This window comes from Tripterygium wilfordii, chromosome 6 (genome assembly GCF_013401445.1).
Source record: "Tripterygium wilfordii isolate XIE 37 chromosome 6, ASM1340144v1, whole genome shotgun sequence".
NCBI classification, from domain to species: domain Eukaryota; kingdom Viridiplantae; phylum Streptophyta; class Magnoliopsida; order Celastrales; family Celastraceae; genus Tripterygium; species Tripterygium wilfordii.
Genome location: NC_052237.1, coordinates 8,143,099 through 8,168,308, shown reverse-complemented (window position 1 = coordinate 8,168,308; position 25,210 = coordinate 8,143,099). Strand labels below are relative to the sequence as shown.

Sequence of the window (25,210 nt, the reverse complement as noted above, 5' to 3'; positions counted from 1 at the left end):
ATTCAAGGCCCCACAAGACTTGATTGTAGAATTCTTCCAAAGCAACCACGTAATCACCTTAGTCGCAAGGTGGCTAGATAATGTGGGATCCACTTGACCGTGTAAAAGAGACAGACGTAAACAAGGGGACTTTCGTGTGTGGTGGTTAACTACCACTCGGTCCTAGTCGCCGGTCGGCCAAAGCATGGCGGTAGTGGCTAAACCAGTTTGATATATGGTTCTTTCACCTACTTTACCCTTTATTTTATTTTTTTAATATTTTTTTCCCTTTCAGTTTATGACCCAATACAAGAATCCTGAGAATATTGGCTTTCCTGTCTTTGAAATCTTTTTATTATTATTTTTTCTATAAAACCTTTTAATATCAAAGGAATTAAGGACGATTAGATTATTTGCAAGTAGGAATTACGTACATATCAAAGGAATTAAGGATGATTAGATTATTTGCAAGTAGGAATTACGTACAGATGATTAGCTAGGTTATTTGAAAGTAGTTTCTTCTTATTATTTTTTGAACACAGGGGAGGCTCGAGTCGAGATGAGATCTTTATAAGATATCACACACATAAGTGTCATCTGAGCTACTCGAAAGTATATCCATTTGTTTAATTGAATTGATATTAATGTCATTTCCGTTATAGTTATAATCATATAATTAGTGTTCCTTAATTTTCGATTTAACTGTCGAGACATTATAAAATCTCTCGTCAAAAATAAATCAGCGGGAAAAGGGGGTGCTTTTCCACATTCTAAACCGATGAATAAAGGAAAATTAATTACCGAGCATATTCTGGTATATTCTCCCAAGCGACACTTAATTCACTTATCCATCACCGTCCAATTGCAGGATTTTCTCTCCACCGTCGGATCAAATCTTAACAGCAGGGAACGATCAAGATGTCCTTGTGATTCTTTTCTCAAGTAACGTATGCAAGTCAAACAGAAAACAGACCGACGTCGTTTCAAGGAAATGAGAAAGATCGTTTCTCTCGTTGATTTTCGTCATTACTTTATTTTTCCCATTTTAAATTAAAGAATGATTCTTTCACCACCAGTTCTTGTATATATACCCCCATTGTCTCCATAATCTCCTCATTCAAAACCTCTAACTTTCTTGCTTACAAATTCAGCTTTTCTTTCAAAACAGACATAACTTTTTCACTACCCATTTGAAACCCAGAAGACCAAACCATCTTTAAACACAAAAAGACTCGAGCTTTATTGCAAAAAATGGCTCCTGATATTATTACCACTACCACAACTACCTTAACCAAGAGGGCTAGCATATCTAGCTGTGCATATGTGACTTTCTTGGCAGGGGATGGTGACTATGTGAAGGGAGTGGTTGGGCTGGCCAAGGGCTTGAGGAAGGCGAAGAGCAAGTACCCACTCGTGGTGGCCATCTTGCCTGATGTCCCAGAGGAGCACAGGAAGATACTGGTAGATCAGGGCTGCACAGTCAGGGAGATCGAGCCTGTTTACCCTCCCCAGAACCAGACCCAGTTCGCTATGGCTTACTATGTCATCAACTACTCCAAGCTTCGTATTTGGGAGGTAATTTCCTTTTTGCTTGCTTTTTCTCCTATTATTTTTGTTTTGATTTCATGGGTTATTGACTTGTAGTTTAACTGTGGGGGTTATTTTCGTCATCTTCTATAAAGGAGCTAGTTTTTGCCTTTTTGGCTTCTTTTTTTTTTTAATAAAAAATGCATTATTTGTTTTTTTGGGAAACACATCCTGGTTTATGAGTTTATCAGTATCAAAATCTGAACTTCCCTTTCAAAAAGTTTTTTTTTATTATACATATTGACTGTTGGATGGTTTTCGCAGTTTGTGGAGTATAGTAAGATGATATATTTGGACGGAGACATCCAAGTGTTTGAGAACATAGACCATCTGTTTGACATGCAAGACGGCTACTTTTATGCTGTGATGGACTGCTTCTGTGAAAAAACATGGAGCCACACTCCCCAATACAAGATTGGGTACTGCCAACAGTGCCCAAACAAGGTCCAATGGCATCAACAGTTGGGCCCTAAGCCCCCTCTTTATTTCAATGCTGGCATGTTTGTGTATGAGCCAAGCCTGTCCGTCTATGTTGACCTCTTGGAAACCCTCAAAGTCAGCTCTCCCACTCCCTTTGCCGAGCAGGTAATTTTGCTTTACTTTTACCAACAATTGATTTGAAACTTCCGGACTTCTTGAAATAAACAAATTAAACTAAAAAAAATGTTGGGTATGGCAGGACTTCTTGAACATGTACTTCAGGGAGATATACAGGCCAATCCCACCAATTTACAATCTTGTTCTTGCCATGTTATGGCGCCACCCTGACAACATTCAACTTGACAAAGTCAAAGTGGTGCACTACTGTGCTGCTGTGAGTATCCAATTCATTAACTACCTTTAATTAATTTTGATCATCTATGACTATACATATCTGAGTCCTTTATGATCGATATATAATTGAAGGTTTCAACTGTGGTATTAATTAACTGAGATTTAACTATATATTATAGGGGTCTAAGCCATGGAGGTACACAGGGAAAGAAGAGAACATGGAGAGGGAAGACATAAAGATGGTGGTGAAGAAATGGTGGGACATATACAAAGATGAGACCCTGGACTATAAGAACGTAGTGGGTCATGATGCAGTTGAACCAGCTGAGTCGGACCAGGTTAGTCTGCAGCCATTCTTGGCTGCGCTGTCTGAGGCTGGTGTTGTCCACCACATAAGCGCCCCATCGGCCGCATAGTTCTCTGCTCTCTTTCAAAGCTTGATCTACATGCATCGTAATATGGATCGGAGGACTTCATATAATAGGGGTGGTTCAGGTCTCTGTATAGGAGTTTGTTTTTTTATTTTATTTTATTTTATTATTTAGTCTCCTATTAATAATGCGAAAGATGGGAAATGTTTTATTTTATTTTATTTTTCATATATGGATTTATTATTGGGCATATGGAATTATTATTTAGGTCGTATTGAGGATGTATTTTAAGTCCTCCTGGTTTTGTACATGCTGAATTAATATATATTACTAACTAATCTAGCAACTATAAATGAAAAGGCCACATCTTGTTTGCATGCATATACAATCAAAAATGGGTTTATCTCATGGTGTTATCCATCCCTCTTTTCCTTGTATTTTGATAAACCATGTCTCAAGTGACCAAAGATCGATCGGATTAATGATAAGTTTGTAAAGCAAACAGAGGATTGTGGGTTTTGCGACAGGGTATTTAATTGGGTTGGTCTGACCCAGATCACAATCGATCAAGTTATACTAATTCTGTTATCCTCAAAAGCACAGCACATCAAGTGCATATCTGACTAGTGTTGCGATCTTTTGATGAATACCCACACCGGCTCATAAGGCCTAAAGTAGAACTACAACCCAGAAAACCAACTTACCAGGTGAGGGTGCCTTGGATCCTTATAAACTAGAGTTGGTAGTCCTATTTTTTCCATGTGGGATACTCATCATCTTTCAAGCACATGTCAACTGCATATATGCGTGAAGAGCTTTAACAACCCAACAAGTCCCCCCAAAACCTCTTTTACAGAGAGAGGAACAACCAAAAAGGGATTCTCCTTGGAATTTGATTAAACTATTTCTAAAAAAGAATAAGTATCCCTTAAGAGAAGTTGCAGTTGTTTTTGCCCTAATAATCAGTAAGTTGCACTTGTTTGTTACAAAAAGGGGTAAAATTTTGCGGAGCTAGGATGGTAATATACAGAGTCCCACATATATATATTGTTTAAAGTGGGCTTATAATATGATATAAATTATACATCTTTCTAAAAAATACATGCGTTTCACTTCACAACCCCTTGGATTTTTGGAAATTTTTCTTACACTATATACAATGTATATATAATATAAACTAGTTATATTTTTTTCTAAAAATGATATAATATGTATGGTTAACATAAATAATCAAACATGAAAAATTGTCTAGCACAAATTAAGTGATTGTTTTTTGTTATTTTAAACATTTTATGCTTTAATTTATGATTTGTAATTTAATGATTATATATATATTTACTTATTCCCGATCACTTTTCAATAAATACTCTCAAAAAATTTTAAGACTGCTGCACCATAACCCCCGTGAACCTTTACCCCCATAGGAGCGGAGAGGATCTGGCCGAAAAGCTTTAGCGGGGGTTCGGAGGTAGCTCTTCTGGATTTTTTTTAGAACTATTTACAATAACACAATTATTTGAAATCATATTGTCGATGAACATATATGTTGTTTATTATATTTGTTAAAGTGAACAATTATTTCAAAAAATTCATAACCTAGTGAATTCATTAATGTCAGTTGCCTAAAATTATAAAATATTTTTATGTGGACCTGTCCTATTATATTTGTCATTTCCATCTACAATTCACAAAATCCATTGGTCAGCCCCATAAAAGTTGTGGACCTGTAGGGTTGAAATGGAATCAAGAATTGAATCAAAAATTATAAAGGAAGCATTCAATTAAAGTGCAATGGCGGAATCGTAAATTGACGAAACTTGAGAATAAAATAATCTTTTGACAAGGTTTTTTTTAAAAAAAAGGATAAATCATGTGTGGCTTCCAAGTATGAATGGCAATTTGTCCCCGATTAGCGCATATTTTTCTTGATCCGAGACTTATGCGAGGCAGGGACGAGGCAAAAAATCTCTACCCGCATGTGGAGCGGGGTGGGGACGAGTCTGCCTCCCAACCCAAACAATTGGACAACAAAAAAATCAAACTCTAAGGACTACACCAGCAACTGTGGAAGAAAATAATTATGCATATATATATATATATAAATTCTCCTATGTGGAAAATAATTATGCATATATATATATATATATATAAATTCTCCTATGTGAATCAACTTTGTGAACCTACTTTTCAACCATAGATATGACGGGTCCCACAAAAAACATCACATATATTGTTCATTATTTTTGCGAGACACTAACACTTATGACCTTTTGATCCACGTACATTCACACATACAGTACTTGTTCCTTCACATAGACACACACCCACACAACGGAGTAACGTTAAGGTTTACAAAACACACATTAGATACACCCAACTAGTAGTACAACATTAGCTAGTTAATGAATCACACCTATGACCTAACCTAGCTAGCACATTAATTGTTGTTTACAATATCCCTTGAGCGCTCAAACCTGTCCAAGACACTATCATCCACGTCTCCCATGCCACTTCCTTGCTGTTGGTAATCTTCTTCCTCTTCTCCTTCATTCAAATCACTGAAAACTCCTTCGAAATCATTATCCACGAATTCGCTTTGATCATCCGATTCAAGTAGCATCCTTGGTCGATTTGGATACGACGTCGTCCAAACTTTCTCAAAGCAACAATAAGTGCATTTATGTCTCCCACAGGTAATCTGAGTGCAGAACTAACCATGTCAAGAAGATCATTAGCCCTGTCAAGCTCTCTCCACAATCCATAATCCTGCTTTGTAATATTATCATTATAGGCAGAGGCATAGGAGGACCAGTTATTATTGTCCCCACTGTTGTCGAGTGTCCAGCCTCTAATTTGACAAACCTCCTCAATGGGTTTCAAGTCCCAGTGGCACCCAAAAGAGACTAAATCCCTATTGAAATGATATCAATTGATAGAGATTAGATGAACATCGTTGTAGGCATAGATTTGATACCTGGAATGATTGATGCAACCACGGCGAATGGCAAAGCGAGCGTACCTATCACCAGTCCTCCCACATAGACACATTTTTATTACCCAGTCACCCTTACCCCTATCATTTTGTTGTTAACCAAGGTAGCAGCTCCTTTATAGCAAAACAAAACAGGCTTGTTAGTGTAATATATATTATTATTACTGATAGAAAATTAATATAAAATTATCTTCATTCATACATAGCCTGTTTTTTGTAGGCATCAATTGTTAATTGTTTTCCTTTCTCTCCTGAACATCTATATTCTGATAAATTAGTAAGAGTTTCAATATGGTGATTTCTTGTTGGGGCATGGGTAATGTATGGAGATTTGTATTTTGTTGATGTGATTATATTGGGGGATGTGTTTTGTTGACTACTGATCAAAGGCAAATTATAGTGTCATCACTGTAAAAGGTTTGGACACATTCAAAAGAATTACAGACTAAAGTCTGGAGTAAAGCTAACTTTGATGAGTTTACCTCTGACCAAGAAGAAAAATTGTTTTATGCAACACAGTCTGGTACTTCTCACAACACAAATGTGTGCTATCTAGACAGTGGTTGTAGTAATCATATGTTTGGCAATAAAGATTTTTTTTATTTTATTCAATTTGGTGTTTCCTCAAACATACGTCTGGGGAATGGTGAAGTGGTTGAGTCAAAAGGCAAAGGAAGAGTGAAGATTATCACTGATGGAGGCATGAAATTTATAAACAATGTATTGTTTGTTCCTTCACTTAGACACAACTTGCTAAGTGTAGGACATATGATAGAAAATGGATACAAACTTGTGTTTAAAGGTAGTGGCTATTTGATCTATGAGCGGGAATGTGATGAAAATGAGTTGATGTTTATACAAATAAAGAATCATATGAATTTCATGGTGGATTTTAAGAGTGAGGAATTAATGGCTCTAAAGAATGATTTTGTGAAAGATGGAGATGCACAGTTATGGCATAGGAGGTTCTGTCATTTGAACTGTGTAGATCTGAAACAACTACAACAAAAAGAGATGATAGTTAGCCTTCCACCAATTACAGACTCAGTTGGTGTGTGTGAAGAATGCATCAAGGGAAAATAGCATAAGACTCTTTTTCCTAGGCAAGCCACATAGAGAGCATGAACAATTTTAGAACTCATTTATTCTGACCTGTGTGGACCCATAAAGGTTCAATCCTTAAATCACTACAATTTTTTTAACTTTCATAGATGATTTTTCAAGGAATATATGGGTATATTTTTTGAAAAAGAATTCTGACACCTTTTTTACATTCTAATGGTTCAAAAATTTTGTTGAAAAGGAAAGTGGGAGGCAGATAAAGAAGCTTATGAGTGATGATAGAGGTGGAGAATATACCTCTAATAAATTTGTGTATTTTTGCCTGGATGAGAGAATCACTATATAACTCACTATAGGATTTAGTCCCCAACAAAATGGGGTGGAATAAAAAACAAATAGAACAATTATGGAGATGGCAAGGGCAATACTGACAGAGAAAAATTTACCTAAGGTTTATTGGTTTGAGGCAATGAATACTGCTATGTACATCCTGAATCTCTATCCTACCAAAATTGTGAAAGATATGACACCTTTAGAGGCTTGGTAAGTGGTGAAAGTTTCTATTGAACATTTCAGAATATTTGACAGTTTATGCTACGTGCATATTCTTATAGAAAAAAGAACTAAGCTGGATAACAAAAACAAGAAATAGTTTTTAGTTGGGTACAATACTCAGTCCAAGGCTTATAGAGTAATTGATGTGGAGACAAACAAGCTAATAATAAGTAGGGATGTGATTTTTGATGAAGACTCATCATTGAAGCTTTGAAGATTTTACAATTAAGAATCAATCTCAGATAAGTTCTGTGACAGAAGGGGAGAGTTGCTTGGGTTACCAAATGGTCTACAAACTCTACCACAGTTCCTATTCCAACTCAACATGACGTTAATGATGTTGCTATAACTCATACTGAGGTTACTGGTGTTATTGCTCATATTGATGCTTTTAGTAGTGATGAAGATGATGAATAAGATTCTCCACCATTGAAGATGAGAAATTTGACTAAATTATATGAAGTGTGCGACTTGGTTGTGAAAGAACTAGAGAAATTCAATGAGGCTAATGAAGATCCTCTATAGTCTAAAGCTATGCAATAGGAAATCAACATGATAGTGACGAATGACACATGGGAATTGGTGCCTAGACCTACTGATAGAGACATTGTGGGGGTAAAATGGGTGTACAAGATCAAATTAAATCCGTATGATAGTGTACAAAAATATAAGGCAATGCTTGTTGCAAGTAGATTTACTAAGAAACCAAGCATGGATTTTCAAGAAATTTTTGCTTATGGGGAAATTGAAGGAGGAAGTTTATGTAGCACAACTTGAGGGGTTTTTGGTGGCTGGGGGAGAAGATAAAGTGTACAAGCTTAAAAAGACCCCATATGGGCTGAAGTAGTCTCCAAGAGCACGGTATTCAAAGGTGGAAAGATTTTTTCAAAACAAAGGTCTCCAAAGAGCATGAGTGAAAAGTTGATTCAAAACTTTAAGAAGAGCATGATGGAAACATATGAGATGAATGATCTAGGGTATTTGAGGTATTTTATGGGAATTGAAGTTGATCAATGCAAAAAAAACATATTCATTTCTCAAAGTGGATATGCAAAGTTTCAGCTTGAGAAGAATAATATGTTGGGATATAATTCAGTTGTGATTCCCTTAATAGTAAATGAAAAATTACACAAAGAAGAAGGTTCAAAGAAAGTGGATGATGTAGCTTATAGAAGCCTTGTTGGAAGCTTATTGTATTTGACCACTACCAGACTAGATTTGATGTATGTTATCAGTCTATTATTCAAGTTCATACAGGATCCTAGCCAGATACATCTTGGTACTGCTAAGAGGGTTCTTAGGTATGTGCAAGGGACTATAGATTATGGTATCTGGTATGGTGCTGAAAATAAAGTGAAACTCAGAGATTTTGTGACCATGATTAAGCTGGGAGCCTAGATGATTTGAGAAGTACTTCAAGTTGTCTTTTTAGCTTGGGCTCAAGAGTTTGTACATAGGACTCCAGGAAAGAGAAGTCAGTGGAATTGTCTTCAATAGAGGCTAAATATGTTGCTGCATCAAAGACAACAGCTCAAGCAATCTGGATCAAAAAAGTACAATATGATATTGGAGTTGTGGAGGAGGATCCTATTGAAATTCTATGCGATAGAAAATCTACAATTGTTATTGCAAATAATCCAGTAGATCAAAAACTAACCAAACATATTGCTATCATATATCAATTTGTCAGAGACAACATTGATGCAGGAGTGAGGAGTGAGGAGTAGTGGCCAAGAAACTAGTTCTGCTACCTGAGGGCTCTTCTTGGGGTTGTTCCAAAAATGCAAGTCAGGGAGAGTGTTAGTTGATTTGCATTTGTGGTTAATTTAGTTAACTTATGTTTTTTATGCTATTACTGTTTTTTCCTTGGGTCTAGGGACATTTTAGCCTTTCTATTTTGTTGTATAAGATTAGGTTTTATACTATTTTGATGTAGGGTAGCCTTATTTTTATTATTATTGATGAATTATTGAAAGTTTGAATGAAAAACCCTAGATCTGCTATGCTAGATTGATAGGGCAAAATCTATTGTGTGTATTGAGATTTTGGTTTATTGTTGCTATTCTTAAACCCTACATACTTGTCTGAAGCCATGGTATTGGTATAGATGTTTCAATATACATTGTGTTATGACTCAAAGTTCCACATCGGTTAGGACTCTACCAACCAAGTGGTTTATGTGGGTAAATCTCACCCCTAACGTGAAGCAATGTCTTTTCTTAGCCCAAGTGAATTGGACTTTGACCCATAGTAGGTAGCTGGGCATTAATCTAGTGAGTTGGACTAGTATGTATTTAAAGTGTGAACGAAAAAGATATATCCATGTGTTTGTAATAAAACAAATGACCCAGCAAAATTGTTCTATGCCATTGAGCAAGCCCCCATAAAGTTGAATTCTTTTCTCTTTACTTTCAATGTATTGAACATCACTTATGTAGTATGAAACTACAAAGTTGAGAATTTTCATTTTTTTCTTGCTTCCCCACTATTTCCTAGTAATGAAAGAGTCCATCTAGCAAAGTTTACTGCTTTAAAAAAAAGGCAGAGTAGTTTACTACTCACAGGATAGCTATAGCAGACAGATAATGAACAACAGTGGAAGACGAGGTTTCTGGCGTATTGATTGAAGAATCCGTAAAAGATATTGAATTACGTGAAAAAGAAAGTGACACCATCTATCATGATTAATTTTTTGCAAATTATTAATCACGTCAAAAGTTGGTTGCAATATGTGGTGATAGGTAATGTTGTCTTTCTCTGGCGAGAACGAGGCGTCCACGGGGCAATCGCCTGAGATAGGTAGTATGATGACTTGACTAGTTTTTTGAACTCTGAAAGCATAATCAATGTTGCTTCTAAAATGAAAGGACGTGCAGAAGTGCGGTTACGTAACCAAACAAATAACAATGTTGTGTTCATAGCGAATCTCAGTCAAACAATATGACAACAACAAATAATTAAAAAAAAGCACGGTAATATCAAAAACGACAAATGTTAGGCATATGTGTGCCTAATGTTCGATTTCAATAAAAAACCTATGTCTCAATAGTATTTCAAAAAAGAAAACAACAAATGTTTGGGTAAACAAATACAACAACAACGACAAAATGTAGTCCGAATGATGTGCTCTCCAATAGTAAATACTCTTGCAGAGCACATCATTTCAGACTACATTTGTAGATACAATGTAATCGGTCTATCTTATCTACGTCCATGATTAACATTGTCAACATACAAAAAGTCCATAATTAACACGTGCAATGCAAATATATACACAAGGCATCATAGTTAGTATTTTTATGCATTGATGATTAGATGAGTATTATTGCAAAGCCCACCGCGAGCGATGAGTCAGTGAATGAATAAAACAGATATGTAGCAACAAATAATGCTCCGTAGATGTATGTGCATGTATGGTAGTTTTGTCATTTGTGTTGGCTGGATCAGATGTGTGACCCCTCCACTACGATTTTCATTTTTATATTAAGTTTTTCTATTTTCTTTACATATTCATTATTCTCATCCCATCCTCTCTCCATCTTAATCTGGCGGACTCTTAATCAGTTTAGAGCTAAATCAACTTTAGACAGATAAGACTGGTGCCTGAGTCGTCTCTCCTCTCGCTCTCTCTCTCTCTCTAGGAGATTACTGGTAAGAATACAAAAGCAGGGAGATGTCCAGTTGTTGTTTTTTTCCCTCCTTTTTTCTTGTTTCTCTACGTTAATTTTTATGAGTTATTGGAAATTTGAAGACTCTGTTACTCTGAGGTAGATTTTCTCGGATTTTCCTTTCTGGTTTATTGGATACTTGCATTATCTGGCTGTTTGATCGCTTTGATGTTTTGGGTTCCGGTGATTTAAATCTAATTCTCTCATTAAAGGGGACGTTTTAAAAGACTATAGTTTGTCATCAGATGGGTTGTGCGATCTGATTGTTTGATTTGTCTAATTTTTGTCCTCGCACTGAATGTTACTAAAAGAAGAAGAAGAAATTAAAAGTCTATTTCTTTTAGTGTTTTTACATTACGTCCAAGCAAATATTGAGAAAAAGTTGGGGGCTTTCGGATGCATTGGTGTTGTATTTGTGGTGGATTGTTGTTTTGTTGTTTGTTGTGGTACAGCAACCATCATTAAGTACTTGATAGTCTATATTAGTCCTGGAGAGTACCATAACATTTGGTATAATTTTGAATAGTAGGTTCACCAATTTCAGGAACTGTGAAAAGAACCACATAGAGCTTTCAAGTTAGTTGCTCCAGATCCTTGATATTTTTTGTTTCTAAACATATCAATTAGCTGATGCTTAAATAACAGATGGACGGAAACTTCTTATTACTCTATGCAGGTGTTGAAATTTTATTCAAAATTTGATGCTATAACCGCTGACGATTTAATCTCGATAACATTCTAGTCATGGGGTCTGAAGGGCCTCCAGCAATAACAATCCATGTGACAGGGTTTAAGAAGTTTCATGGAGTTTCAGAGAATCCAACTGAGATCATTGTCCGCAACCTTAAAGAGTACATGACTAAGAAGGGTTTGCCAAAAGGCGTAATTCTTGGGAGTTGCTGCATCCTTGAGACTGCTGGCCAAGGAGCCCTTGTTCCCTTATATCAGACATTGCAATCTTCTATAAGTTCGAAAGAATCAGAATCTTTGAGTCCTGGAAGAGTTATTTGGGTTAGTTGCTCGTGTGTCTGTCTTGTTTCTATGTGATGCATAATGCTCTTTTGCCCTTGGTAAAGTGGTAGGGGTGCAACTTAGAGGTTACATGTTCAATTCCTAGAAACGGCCTCTCCACATATTTTGTAGGCTCAAGGTCGTGTACATCCTACATATCTCCAACCCTACCCACTGCGGGGCCTTGTGCATGGAAGTTGTTTATCTTTTTTATTGAAGCTCACTTTACCTTTTCCTATTGCGGTGTCTTTGAAATGAAAGAATTAAGCTTGTGAATAGTCCTGCCATGTTTTTGTTAAACTTGCATGTCCCATTATCAACTTAGGTGGGAAATGCTGAGAAAGTGTAGTGGCATATCAAAACTCTGGCTCTTTCTGCACTGCACTTCTCGTCGTTCGTGATATTGGATACTTTAAAATATGTACTTTATTGAAAGTCGACTGAAATTGTTTCTATTATTCACTGCATGCACACAAACATACCGAATGTTCTGGCATTATATAATTGCAATCTTTATGAAGTGTATTGCAGTTCAAACTTGACCTCTTTATTTTTCTTTTTAGTTTTGGCTTTTCAACTATGTGAATAAATGGGGACACAGATTTTCTCTTTTGGCGCTCTGATCACTTAGTGTGAGAATGGGATTCATAATTGGTCCATTTACTGGTACTACTATGGTTTCACAGGAATTCATAAAACTCTAGATAAGCGGTTGAACTTGCAGTGTTCATTCAAGATCCTAAGCGAATGCAGTCCTATAAACATGTTTGTAGTGCACTTTGCAGTTAATAGTCACGCAAGAAGATTTGCTGAACCCTAAGCATAGTTTTCCTTATGCATCATATTTCTTTCTTCCTCTGATAAACTTCTCTTCAGGTGCACTTTGGAGTTAATAGTGGCGCAACAAGATTTGCTATTGAGCATCAAGCTGTTAATGAAGCTACTTTCCGTTGTCCTGATGAGATGGGATGGAAACCTCAGGTTTGATATATCCCAAAAGTCTTTTCTGTGGTGCATGTTAAATAATCATCATATTCATCTTTCATAATTGTTGGAGTTTTATTGTAGCTATTTTATATTTTGCAGAAGGTACCAATTATTCCTGCAGAGGGAGTTTCACGAATAAGAGAGGTAAAATGGGTCTCATATTCTTGTATCATAATTTTCTTTGGTTTTGAGCAAGTTTACCTCCTTTTTATGGTGTTTTTGTGATCTCGAAATGCTTTTTGAACTCATCATATGTGATAGTTGTGGCATACCTGGTCTGAATTATTGGCTATCATTTGCGTGCTGGTTGTTCAGTTTCAAGGTTCTAAATGTATTTGAAGGCATGTTATTTTATTCCTAGAGGTAGAGGAGTTACTTCCATGCTTTTGATTACGGTAGGTTGAGCGTTGTTCGGCTTGATAATTGATGAGGATCCCATTGCCTGCTTTCCCTACGGTTTTCTGACAGTTTTTAATATATATATATATATTTTTTTTTTGCTCACTAAGGCTTTTGATAGGAACTTTTTTTGGTCCCGTCCATCATTCCTACCTATGCCTTGTACTATAGGTTTGTCTATATGAATCCTTAGTTTCAATTTCATCATGCTCAAAATTAACCAAACTCATCTGTCAAATTTCTTAGTCTGCTAAATTCTGGAATTCAAAGATTCACTGGTCATATAAGTAAGGCACCCTTTATATGCGCTCACATAGTCATGATGCTATTATTTGATTTTCGTCCTCCAATTCATGGCCATGACAACAATTTCTTGTTCTTTTTTTTTCCTAACTTCATACAGACTTCTCTTCCTGTTGAGGATATCACCAAGGCCTTGGCAAAGCAGGGTTACGCAGTGATGACCTCTGATGATGCTGGCCGTTTTGTATGCAATTATGTTTACTACCATTCCCTTCGCTTCGCTTCGCAGAGTGGAACCAAATCACTCTTTGTACATGTACCTCTCTTCATGACCATAGACAAAGAAACCCAAATGGGATTTGTTGCTTCCTTGCTGGAGGTGATTGCTTCTTTACAGTAGCTATCTACACCTCGTCTGCTGACATATCATGTCCAGAAGCTTAATGCAGTACTGCTGTTTACCGTGTTTGAGTTGGCGGGTGAGTTATTGAAATTGAAATGCTTTAGTAAACGGATGAGTGTATGTCAATGGAAAATTGTATTTTGTGGCACATTCTTGTCATCTATTTTGATGTTTCTGGAATGGTTTCCGCCACTTCTTGAAAGGTCTTGAAATCGTCCTTGTTAATATATGAATAATGCTCCAGTTTCTTTTGTCTCAAACGACATTGCTCCTTCATTTCGGTTTTTTTTTTAAACTCGTTAGCATTGTGAACTTTTAGAATTTCTGCTCAAGTTTTTTTCTTTGATCGATTGAAGTACTAAATGAGAGTTAAGGTAGAAGATTTGGTTACTTTACTTGAAAGAAAAGTTTTAAGTGTTGATGAGTGATGATACCCCCCAATCATTCACTGTTCTTTGCAGTTTAAAGTAGCTTAGCCCACTATGCCATATTGCCATCAGCAGTCTCACTGTCACATCGTCGAAAAAACTCTTATTGCCTGTGTACTCTCATGTATTCTCATTTTGGAGCTGCGTCTCTGTTCAATCATTGTCTGTTCGTCTAGAATATGAGTAACATGTTTTTACAGCCACCATTGGTGTAGAAGTTGTTTGCTGGTCTACTTCTTGTGGTATCTGGCATGCCAAAAGTGCAATTGATGCCTTAACTGTGGGGAGTTATGAGCATATTGGAACTTTTGGTATAGCAGTAGAAGTTTCATTAACTCTATGTTCCCTGTATCATGGGGAAGTACCTACTGTTTAAATAGTATTTAGGGTGAAAATTTCCAACCCAACAAAATCAGGCTTCATATTAACTTGCTGAGTTGAAAGCAACAGTAGCATTAATCACTTTGATTTAGTTTCATAGAACTGAAGCCTCTTAAGTCTTATCTTATGTGATAGACAGTTAAAGCTTTTCCTAATTGTAGTTACATAGAAATTGGGGTGTCAACACTGATTAACATCGGTCTGGTCTACCAGTTGAGGATTTCCCCACAAGAAGCAATCAACTGGTGGAATGGTGAGTGTCTGAATAGTTCCATAAGCATTCCAGCAAAATGGGTTTGCGACAATTTGACCTTGAGCTGGAAGCAGCTCTATATCGGACAATACAAGGTTATTGCATGGAACTGAATCACTGCAGGCTATATGCATAGGTGGGCTCCTCACATCATATGTTCCCTTTATGTTCGTGTAAGAAATATCAGAAATGAGAACTGCACTGGTTTGGTTACTGCACTTCTTGGTGAGGCAGTAATATTGGTCTATCATAATTGGGTTACGAACTGTGTCAACATGGATGTTGTCAAATGTGATCCTGGACACCATGCCTGATCCTCCTTGCCATGTTTTGATTCGAACACCGTTATCCGAGTGCTTGATGACCGAGTCTGTCACCGTGATGTTGGACACACAAGCTCGAGAGTTATGAATCCCAAGGCTACCAATACTGCAACATAGAAAAAGAAAGCTTTATAACATTCATAGATAGATAGATATTAATGTATAGAGGGCATTCATAGCACTAGCAGAGTTAGTAAACTTAAAAAGAGTTTAGGGAATAGGCAACTTTTTAGAGTTGCCTAACTCCATTACCACCTGCTCTTCTGAAAAATGAAGATCATATGAGTGAATGAATGAGTTTTATTTACCTTATTCCGTGACTTGGACCGCATGTTATGTTCCTTATATCCACATTATAACTGCCTGCTCCAATTGATACACAGTCATCCCCTGAAGATCAAACACCATAATCCATCAACTTGATGAAAAAGAATGAGTGAAGAATGGGTTTCTGTTGCAATTACCATTGGAGATGAGTGAATTATAGATCTGCACATTGTTTGTGTTCTCTATGTGAATTCCGTCAGTATTGGGACTCTCAGCAGGGGATTTTATGCTGAGCGATTCTACATGAACATTTTGACAGTTATCGAATCGAAAATGGAATTGAGGGCTGTTCTTGATTTTGAGTCCTTTGACTGTTAAATTCGAGCTCATGAAAAACCTTATGGCCTGCATTGCATTTAAGGTTGAATTAGTATATGGAAATGGATATTAGAAAATTTACTTGTGCTTTTGACTTACAACAGGGCTATCACAAGGACTGGATGGTGTGCTTCCTTTTCCTCCCTATTTAATTGGCATAGAAAATGTTAGTTAAAGCTATCACAAAACTTTAAACCAAGTAGAATTTGGAAGTGGCTTTACTTTGTGAGGCTTGCAGGGTAGGTTCCACCATTTCTCCCCTCTACCATCCACAACACCTCCTCCTTGCATTGACATTTCACTGATCCTATAGAAAACAAGCCATTGTCGCTTGCTGCTATTTCGCGGCCATGAATCAGGTCCTTCTGGTGCCATTACTGTTCCATCAATCTTCTTGTTACCAAGTCAGGATAACCAACAAAAAGAAAACCATCAGTCCTTTCAACCCCAAAACAGAAGGAAAAAAAAAGGGGGAAATATTGTGTACTTGTTGTTTTACCTGTAACACAAGGCCACTTTTACATGGTCCAGTAAATATGGTAGGTTGTACAATGAAGGAATGACCGCCAGGAACAAGGAGAACGGCTAAGTCAGCTTGGCAAGCAGTGTCCCAAGCCATCTTGAACGCTTTAGTATCGTCCGAAACACCATCACCAGCAGCACCAAATGATACTACATTGAAAACCCTGGTGGTGTAAGGATTTATTACATTATAACTAGGACTAGAAGCCTCTGGTGCAGGGGAAGGTGGCAATGAAATTTGAGAAATTGAGTCCAACAAATGCCTTTGGTTTGTAATTGTGTGACCATGAATGGGGGTAGACAAGCAGAATAAGGAGATAAAGAAGAGCAGATGAAAAGGAAAAACTTGAGAGAATGTCATGGTGAGTTGACGGATTTCAGTGCTTGGAACAGGACAGAATATTGGAAGAATAAAGAATATCAGGATACTTATAGAACAAAGAGTCTATGACTGACTGTACATAATCCTATACTGGGCCTTTTTTTTTACTAGGTGTAGCCACCACTTCTACTCCCACTCCCCATTTGAAGTTGAAGGCCATTACCATTTTTGACGGCTAGAAATGGGACGGAAAGAAAGAACCCACAAAGACTTAAAACCAGTTTTTATGTGACCACTTGAGCACTAGAAGGAGAACAATTAACAAACAACTTGCAAGAGAAACTCAAGTAGATAAAGTCATTTTTCTTCTTTTACACTACTAGGAAACTAATCCTTTGTGGAAGGCTACTTTTGGTATTATTTATTATGTAATGGCATGAGACTGACCAGTTGCAATGTAGGGGGCTTAGAGTGGGTCTCTGCATATGGACATCCATATTCTTCCCATTAGTTTCAGTTCCATTTTTGTGCACAGCCCTGCTTGTTTTAGAATTTGGTGGCTTACGCTTCAGTTTTCTTTTCAACATGATTACACATCCACTTCAGACTGCTGCAGGAGGCTCAGTAGCTAAAATAAAGTGCACAAGGTCCTAGTGATTTTGACTTCATAGAGCTTTCCCAATTTCATGAAAAATATATTCCTCCTTTTCTTTTGGAGTGGTTAGTTTTGATAGGAGGAGGAGGAGAAGGGTGGTTACAAGTTAAAATCAGACTCTGATTTGGTTTTAAGCTGACAACTCGCTTGGGACATTCAGTTTGGACAACCCTTCCCTTTGAAGCAATACAATCCTACAACTACAAGAGTGTGTAGTGGGCCAGTTTCTGTGGTAGGGGAAATATTTTGGGCCTGTGCCAGCCCATTAGCATAAGCTCGGAGTAACGCAACCACAGAATGTATACAATGATATACTTCTTCAAAGAAATAATGGCCTACAATACGACAAGGAATCAATGGGAATTTGTTAAAATCTTATGAATGCATGCATGCATCTGGTACAGTGAAGGAAAAGATGATCGATCTTATAACAGGTTTCAGCAATATCACAGGGCGTGCTACACCTCAGAAAATGATTTTACTACATTAAGTGGTTCATGAAAAACTAAAGCCAATCTCCTCGGCCTCAATGCCTGGCAGGAAGGTTCCTCCAATGGCTAACAATACAAGTCACAACAATGCACAAGTACAAGTAAAAAAGGGCTAACCACACCAGGCAGAAAGACCTGGACTTCACTTCCAATGGCCGAGTTAAGCCAGCCAGATAGAAGACATTCACAGCCAAGAAAACCAATATTCATTCCATCTATAATCATAAACAGGACCATATCCCTCTTTCTCAAATACCAATACAGATGAGACATTTTGATAAATGTATCTTTGCCTGCTATGAGAAGTTATAATCTTTGATTACACATAGGAACAACACGACAACAATACCCGTAGAGGCAAAGCCAATCATTCAGTAGTAGCATGTCTGTATAATTCTACTTACACAAGACATGGCAATACAACGGATACATATAACAGGAAGACAAACATTTTTTTTTTTTTTTTTTTGCATAAATAGAGTGGACAAACGTTGATTCCATATCAGAACAACAATAGCTGGTTTGTTACATCATTTTCACATCATATTCATGAACCAAGAAAGGGACACTGTTTTCTTGCATGCTCCGGTATTAATTTCACCAAAATCTCCACCGGCACTCCCTTCGATTCTGTATCAACAGCAGTAGAGGCAAACAACATTGTGTGAAAAGGCATGGGGGCCATAAACCTTGCTAACAACTAGTGCTTTTAAAATGATTCTCACCATGGGATTTAAAGTTAAAAAGTGGTGGAAGGAAACGACCATTCGGCAGGCGGGTGTTCGGGTCACGTAGCTCATCAAAGAAAGGATGGGTCAAAGCATCTAACTGCATCAAAATCAACATATAAAGTTAATTCGAAATCGAGTCAACAAGGAGAAGCCTCAGCTACGGGTCCCATCGAAATTGTTTGCCTTATAACTTTCACGTAGTGGCTCCAAAGACAATAAGGAGAAGCATTAAACTCAATTAAGAAGCACCAAATTTTTTAGCCAGTACCTCAAAATCAGCTACAAGGCAAAACACATCAATGGTACTAGTAGCTAATATGCAACAATGAAAAACATCCAGCAATAAGATGGGTACAACTGATATTAAGTTGAAACAAATCAGACAAACAAACTTCTCTTGAAAATTCACGAAATATATGTTCACAAAATCATGAAGCCATCTGAACTAAGTGATAGACAACCAGAAGTGCAGTGAAAGGATATAGCAAATTATAGTCCTTAAGTCGTTAAAAAAACTCCCATGCCATAAAGGCACTAGGAGAAAGGAAAGTCTCCAGAAAATGACAACATTCATCAACACCGCATATACCTATTCCCTTGAGGACCAGAACATACTCAGTATTTTTTTGAAGGAAATACTCGGGTATAATTAATTGTGCACAATGTCAGAAGATGAGGGTATTCCCTCTCTCACCAGTGAGTGGCGAGGTTCAGGTTCTTCAAATAACACTGATATTCATAGTACACCCCAAATGTGAGCCCACAATATACTAAAAAAATAAGATCAAGAATGCATTAAATCAGAAGATGACGGCATTCCCTCTTCCACCAATGAGTGGGGAGGTTCCTGTCCTTAAAATACCACTTATATTCAGAATGAATCCCACCAGCAAGGAAATGCTATACAAGAAGAAAACAAAGGCTAGCAGCAATAATGAGTTATAGATGCTGATACTCACAGCAGTGCACCGTAGGTTAGGGGAGTACTGCAGCAGTCTTGAAACAAGATCAACAGCTTCAGGAGGCATGCGCTTGTGGAATATCTAATAATACAAAACAAATATATGTCAGTGAATGATAACTTAGTCAAATAAAACAAAAGGATCCTGCTTTTATTCATAATACCTTGTGCCATGGGTGAGCTTTAATCTGAGGGAATTTAAACTCGGTATAATTTGGGTTCATGCACTTAATTTCCTCCCTTGTTGGAGTACCCAGAACCTGTAAAACAACCACATTTTATTAGTTATAAATAGGAATTTTCCAAGATTCAAACTAAAGAAAAGCTTCCACTCAATTATGATGATAACATTTTTTAAGCGAAACACATTTCAGTATCTACAAATACCTTGATTATCTCAACAACCTGGTCTACTCCACTCTCTCCAGGAAACAAGGGCTGACCAACAAATGATAGGCATTATTAGTTAGCTTGTTGTAATGAAAAGAAACTGGAAATGCGAACAATATCTTGAACATATCAACTATCCTACCTGCCCAAGTAGTAGTTCAGCAAGAACACAGCCAGCAGACCAGATATCAATAGCTGAAGTATACTCAGTAGCCCCAAAAATAAGTTCCGGTGCTCTGTAGTACCTTGAGCATATGTACGATATATTTGGCTCTCCTTTCACCTTATTCGTCAAACATCCATCAGTATCAGACAATAGACAATAGACAATAGACAATAGACGATTTTGATTATTAAAACAGAAGAAAATCTGAAACATACCAAAACTTTTGCACTTCCAAAATCACATAATTTAACCTGGTGAGTATGTGGATTAACCTGGATAGAAAAACACATTAATTACGAACTTTTAATTCACATGCTATTTCAAAAGATAACGTCCAACAGGATTAAGTATTATGTCTCTATATCACCACAAAGATTTGATAAGTAAAGTAGTTTTAGACCAAGTCAACTTTACTAGTGATTAGTTAGGCCCCTTCTTGTGGCTGGGCCTGGGTTGGGTTTTGGGTTTTCCCATGCCATGTGCTGGGCCCATTTGTGCGGGCCTGTGTCGGTCTGTTGACTCCCCTTGGGCTTGTGCAGTTACGCTGCATCAGTTTGGTATCGGAGCCCAGGTTCGCGTGAGGGTCTGTGTGACCATGGCACAGTGCCTGTGGTCAGGCTGGGTTGTGCGCGTGAACGCGCTTGTTCTAAGTGGGAGGGATTGATACGGAAAGAATCCCACATCGGTTGTGGATGGACTCCCCCGCCTAGTTTATAAGCGTGGACAAACCTAACATTGACAAGCCGGTTTTCCAGTGATTAGTTAGGCCCATTCTTGTGGTTGGGCCTAGGTTGGGTTTTCCAATGCCATGTGTCGGGCCCGTGTCGGTCCAACAGTTACGCTGCATCAACTAGCCCAACAAATATAGCTAAAAAGAGTTTTGGCATACCAAGAGATTTTGAGGTTTAATGTCTCGGTGGCACACTCCAATGGCACGGTGAATGTACGACAATGCCCGGAAGATCTGTAAGGTATTAGAAAAATAATTTGTCAATATCACATAAATTAAATTCAGACAGTCAAGACGATACAATTCCCTAAGTTACGGGGAAACTATCTTATATTCCCTAACTTACAATGAAACTATTTTTATAAGAAATGTAAAGCTTCATGCACAAGGCTTCCACAGTGAGGCAAGGTCGTGAAAGGGAAAGATTAGGTGCCTTGAGGCTCTTTCCAAGATTTGAACATTGGACCCTAAGGTCAGGGCAACGCAACTTACCACTAGGCCACATGCTCGCCTTTATCATTAGCTTTACACAGCCAACAAAATTGATGAAAGAAAGTGGAACAACCACCTTACTCATAAGAGACGAAGAAATAACTTCACACTCCAAGCTTATAAGCAATCTTCCACAATTTGCACAGTGAAAATTGACCAAAAATCAATGAGAGGACACTTAAATCGGCAATTATTTTCCTTCTTAGGCAAATATTACACCAAAACTTTGTATAGAGTTCTGCATTTTTATTTCATGAGGACATCAAAAAAATGATGCAGTTTCATTTAAGTTCATCAAAAGGTTCAAATGAATAGACCTGTATAAAACTTATACTACGCAAATACTACACAAAAGCAAGTGGCTCGGCCAGAGCTTGCAGAAACACGTGAACCGGAATAAAGAAAAAACTTCTTCAAGTGCATCTGTACATACCTGGTAAGTATAAAGTTTCACATATATCAGTGGCATCCTCTGGTTCAACTTGTTGTAGTGCTTGATCACACGATGAACAGTTTCAGGAACATACTCAAGCACCAGATTAAGATAAAGTTCATCCTTCTCGGTCGTTGAGAAGAAGCAGTGCTTCAATGCAACAACATTTGGGTGGTCAAAAAGACGCATAGTTTGAAGCTCCCGGTTCTTGTACCTTTTATCTTGAAGAACCTTCTTAATAGCCACAGTTTCACCGGTCTCTAAGCACTTTGCCTAAAATTTTGAACCAAAAGAGCGAATTGGAAAGTGATTTACCAGCGCAGGAGTAAAATATAACAAATGAAACCTAAGATCATTCTCAACCTAGCAAAATTTCATACCTGGAATACAACTCCAAATGATCCATGACCAACAACACGCTCAGCCATGTAGCTTATAGTCTGTAATTTACGTATATAGAAATTCCTTAGAAGAATGTAGAACACATAAAAATTCAAAGAAATAAATAGAATTCTTGGCATATTAACTATTAATTCTTTGAAAACTTTATATTTATTGCATGCCCAACATATCTGGAGGGGCTTCATCAGTTGTCAGGAGAATGACGGGACAAGGTTCCCCCCGGTTGGTACCCATTGACTGGATAGTGCTACCAAGCACTTTCCGACCCTTTGGCCAGACCAAAATGATATTGGACAAAGAGCACAACGACAGGTAGAACTTCACCAGGACAGGAGATGAGCCTCCTCGTTCCGCACCTTTCACTTTTGACCGTGGCACAAAGGGAAGGAGGGTGTAACAGTAAACTTCCCCAATCCTTGAATCAAATTGATCCTTTAAAAACTTTACAGCTGTGAACGAGTAAAACAGTAACTACTATGAATTGGCAAAGACACAGCTATACCTGCTTTGGCTGGCCATTTCTACCACCAATAGTTGTCACTATTATGTGGCCTGTCTCAGTACCATTACCATCAATTACTGTTGCTTCCATTTCCTGCACATTTAACGAAACTATGAACATCTGGACTATGGTAGCATGTATCTGAAAATACTAATGCCAAGAAAAAGCTAGAAAAATGATAAAAAGAAAGGTGGTAGTGCTAAACAAGAGCCTACGTACTTTGTCATCCCGAATTTTCATGTCATTCATCTCCTCAGGTAACCTATCAACACCAGCTGTAGATTCTCGCAAACCAGAAGTAGGCGCCACGCCTACTGAAGCCATTTGATAGAGAGAAGTCCTGTTCTCACTAGTTTTCAACCTCAACAATTCCAATCATTTGCCTGGAATAATTCAAAACACTTATAAACATAAATTAGTGGTCACAGGCAGCATCAAAATCTACATGTGAATTGTTAACTAAAAGGTAAAAAGAAAAAAAGTTAAAAAGGTGAAACAAACGTAAATTAAACTCAAAAACTGGCTAGTGTATCATCTAAAACATCAAATAAAATGTTCTGCCCCTATGGCTATGTAGGTACGAACCGGTGAGGCAAAATACCATATATATCAATGCTCAAACTGAAGCTCCAAGAACAAATTATGTGTCTTTTAAAGTTTTAGCCAATGAAAAGTCAACATCCATTAAAATATACTTACCCTCCCAAATAAACCAAACATTGGGGCAATTACAAGCCATATTCTGATACTCAATACAAATAGAATCAATAAAACTCCTCAGTCCTCCATCAAACTACATCGCATGTTACTGTAGAGAACCCAATATATGATCACTATGTGTCATGATTTAGCACACCCACATCAAACAAGGTAAACGTAAGTTATCAGAAGATGCCCATCTCACAAAAATCACCAACAACCATGCATTCTTTGTGTGCAAGCAAAAGAACTAACCACATTTACCCAAAAGGAAAATGCTTTTTTTTTTAACCCAACAGCACAATTAACAAAGCAAAACCAAGTACTAGCATTCCATACACAACTTGCTCTAGCGTTCAACAATAAAATTTACTTTCACATAAAACACACAAGTTAAAGGGGACTCTAGGCACATTAATAAACTAGCTTCATCGGAAACTGCATCACAGCTTAAACACGGATAGAGCCAGTCCATTAAAGGCGTGCAAGCAAAAAGAGCTAACATATGCAAAATATCCAACAAGGAACTTAATTTTTTTAGGGAAAATGTTAAAATTACAAAAGCAATCGAACAATTGAACCCGAATCCCTAGAAAAGCGAAATTTGACATCAACGTCGAAGCTTCAAAATAATTGAAAAGCCAAAAAAGCCAAACAAAAAAACAGAAAACTGCGGAAACGACAAAACGGGAAGACCAAGAGATCCCGAGCAGCTACCCTGTTAAATTCAACCCGATCCAGATCCCAAAATGAAACCTTCCAACAAAATCCATGTATGAACCCCAAAAAAAATGGATGCTTTCTCTACACTACTAAACTGGAGATCAGAAGGTTACGAGTGTACCGTTGGGAACAGAAAACCTACAACGACGAAACAAGTAAAGCCGTGGTCGACGTCCGGGAGTTCAGAAGGCGGAGAGCATGGAGGAGGACGACGACAGATCCATTTTATGCAGTTTCTTCGTTTTTATTTTTGTATTTTTGCGGCCTTTTTTGTTTGCGTCGGGTGCTATAATGCGCTGGAGACAGTCAAAGTAGAAGTACGAACACTAAAATAATTATTTTAATATTCATTTTAAAATTAAAATGAATTTTACTGGTTTGACCATTAAAATTTAAAACCAATACCCTTATAGAATGGTCTACTTTTTGTTGAAAGCATGTGTATAACCACCTTTCGCGCGTCATGTATGAATATTAAGATGATAATTCACATATGGTTAAATGGAAGTAAAAATAGTTTTACATAATTAATGTAATACCTAACTAGAGAGAGCCCCAACTTATGCGTAGGGAGCTTCTATTATTGTGTAGGGAGCTTAATGAGATCAGTACAAACAATTCTAATCCTTGGATCACGTAGATGGAACTTTCACATCTTGTTCGCATATGTAAGGGCATAATACATGCTTAAGGATTTTACAAAACCTATATGATCTTAATCATACATGCTTATATAAAAGGAAAATGACAAAGAGCAAAAACTTGGTAGCTCAAAGAGCCTAAATCTAGGTTACTCCTATGTGACAGTGTCATGTCACTTGTCAAGCTGTAAAGTTTTTAAATTTCAAAATTTTCGTTAAGTTTTTGAGGTTCTCGTGCAGCTCGTCCCATGATTGCTGTGGCAGCATTTTTACGTTTTCATATTAGGTT

General features: G+C 37.4%; 5 protein-coding genes across 10 annotated transcripts; 3 read left to right on the top strand and 2 right to left on the bottom strand.

The window, feature by feature from the left end:
- The first annotated feature begins 982 nt into the window (after window positions 1-982).
- LOC119999847 (galactinol synthase 2-like) lies at window positions 983-2,961 on the top strand. The gene is made up of 4 exons (XM_038847613.1): window positions 983-1,554; window positions 1,831-2,151; window positions 2,246-2,380; window positions 2,520-2,961. The coding sequence occupies exons 1-4, from the start codon at window positions 1,231-1,233 to the stop codon at window positions 2,754-2,756; spliced, it is 1,017 nt and encodes a 338-aa protein (XP_038703541.1). The 5' UTR covers window positions 983-1,230; the 3' UTR covers window positions 2,757-2,961.
- Window positions 2,962-6,015: 3,054 nt separating this feature from the next.
- LOC120000671 lies at window positions 6,016-6,786 on the top strand. Its single transcript, XM_038848796.1, has 2 exons — window positions 6,016-6,019; window positions 6,140-6,786. The coding sequence occupies exons 1-2, from the start codon at window positions 6,016-6,018 to the stop codon at window positions 6,784-6,786; spliced, it is 651 nt and encodes a 216-aa protein (XP_038704724.1).
- Window positions 6,787-10,676: 3,890 nt separating this feature from the next.
- Window positions 10,677-14,305, top strand: LOC119999951 (pyrrolidone-carboxylate peptidase-like). 4 transcript variants are annotated; one of them, XM_038847789.1, is made up of 6 exons: window positions 10,677-10,971; window positions 11,518-11,564; window positions 11,665-11,999; window positions 12,876-12,980; window positions 13,086-13,130; window positions 13,789-14,305. In XM_038847789.1, the coding sequence occupies exons 3-6, from the start codon at window positions 11,733-11,735 to the stop codon at window positions 14,026-14,028; spliced, it is 657 nt and encodes a 218-aa protein (XP_038703717.1). In that variant the 5' UTR covers window positions 10,677-10,971; window positions 11,518-11,564; window positions 11,665-11,732; the 3' UTR covers window positions 14,029-14,305. The 4 variants fall into 4 exon arrangements, with proteins under 4 accessions (XP_038703717.1, XP_038703716.1, XP_038703715.1 ...); XM_038847788.1 differs by having other exon boundaries at window positions 11,515-11,564; XM_038847787.1 differs by lacking the exon at window positions 11,518-11,564.
- Window positions 14,306-14,987: 682 nt separating this feature from the next.
- LOC119999952 (polygalacturonase At1g48100-like) lies at window positions 14,988-16,958 on the bottom strand. The gene is made up of 6 exons (XM_038847791.1): window positions 16,561-16,958; window positions 16,284-16,451; window positions 16,161-16,205; window positions 15,881-16,088; window positions 15,725-15,806; window positions 14,988-15,522 (listed from the first exon to the last, which is right to left on the bottom strand). The coding sequence occupies exons 1-6, from the start codon at window positions 16,942-16,944 to the stop codon at window positions 15,021-15,023; spliced, it is 1,389 nt and encodes a 462-aa protein (XP_038703719.1). The 5' UTR covers window positions 16,945-16,958; the 3' UTR covers window positions 14,988-15,020.
- Window positions 16,959-18,348: 1,390 nt separating this feature from the next.
- On the bottom strand, window positions 18,349-24,562 carry LOC119999950 (shaggy-related protein kinase alpha-like). 3 transcript variants are annotated; one of them, XM_038847785.1, is made up of 13 exons: window positions 24,423-24,562; window positions 23,078-23,241; window positions 22,859-22,951; window positions 22,335-22,394; window positions 21,955-22,227; window positions 21,189-21,263; window positions 20,515-20,571; window positions 20,276-20,416; window positions 20,131-20,181; window positions 19,908-20,003; window positions 19,742-19,825; window positions 18,777-18,879; window positions 18,349-18,681 (listed from the first exon to the last, which is right to left on the bottom strand). In XM_038847785.1, exons 2-13 carry the CDS (start codon window positions 23,180-23,182, stop codon window positions 18,599-18,601), a joined length of 1,221 nt encoding a protein of 406 aa, XP_038703713.1. In that variant the 5' UTR covers window positions 23,183-23,241; window positions 24,423-24,562; the 3' UTR covers window positions 18,349-18,598. The 3 variants fall into 3 exon arrangements, with proteins under 3 accessions (XP_038703713.1, XP_038703712.1, XP_038703714.1); XM_038847784.1 differs by having other exon boundaries at window positions 24,402-24,560; XM_038847786.1 differs by lacking the exon at window positions 24,423-24,562 and adding an exon at window positions 22,482-22,771 and having other exon boundaries at window positions 23,078-23,092.
- Window positions 24,563-25,210: the final 648 nt, after the last annotated feature.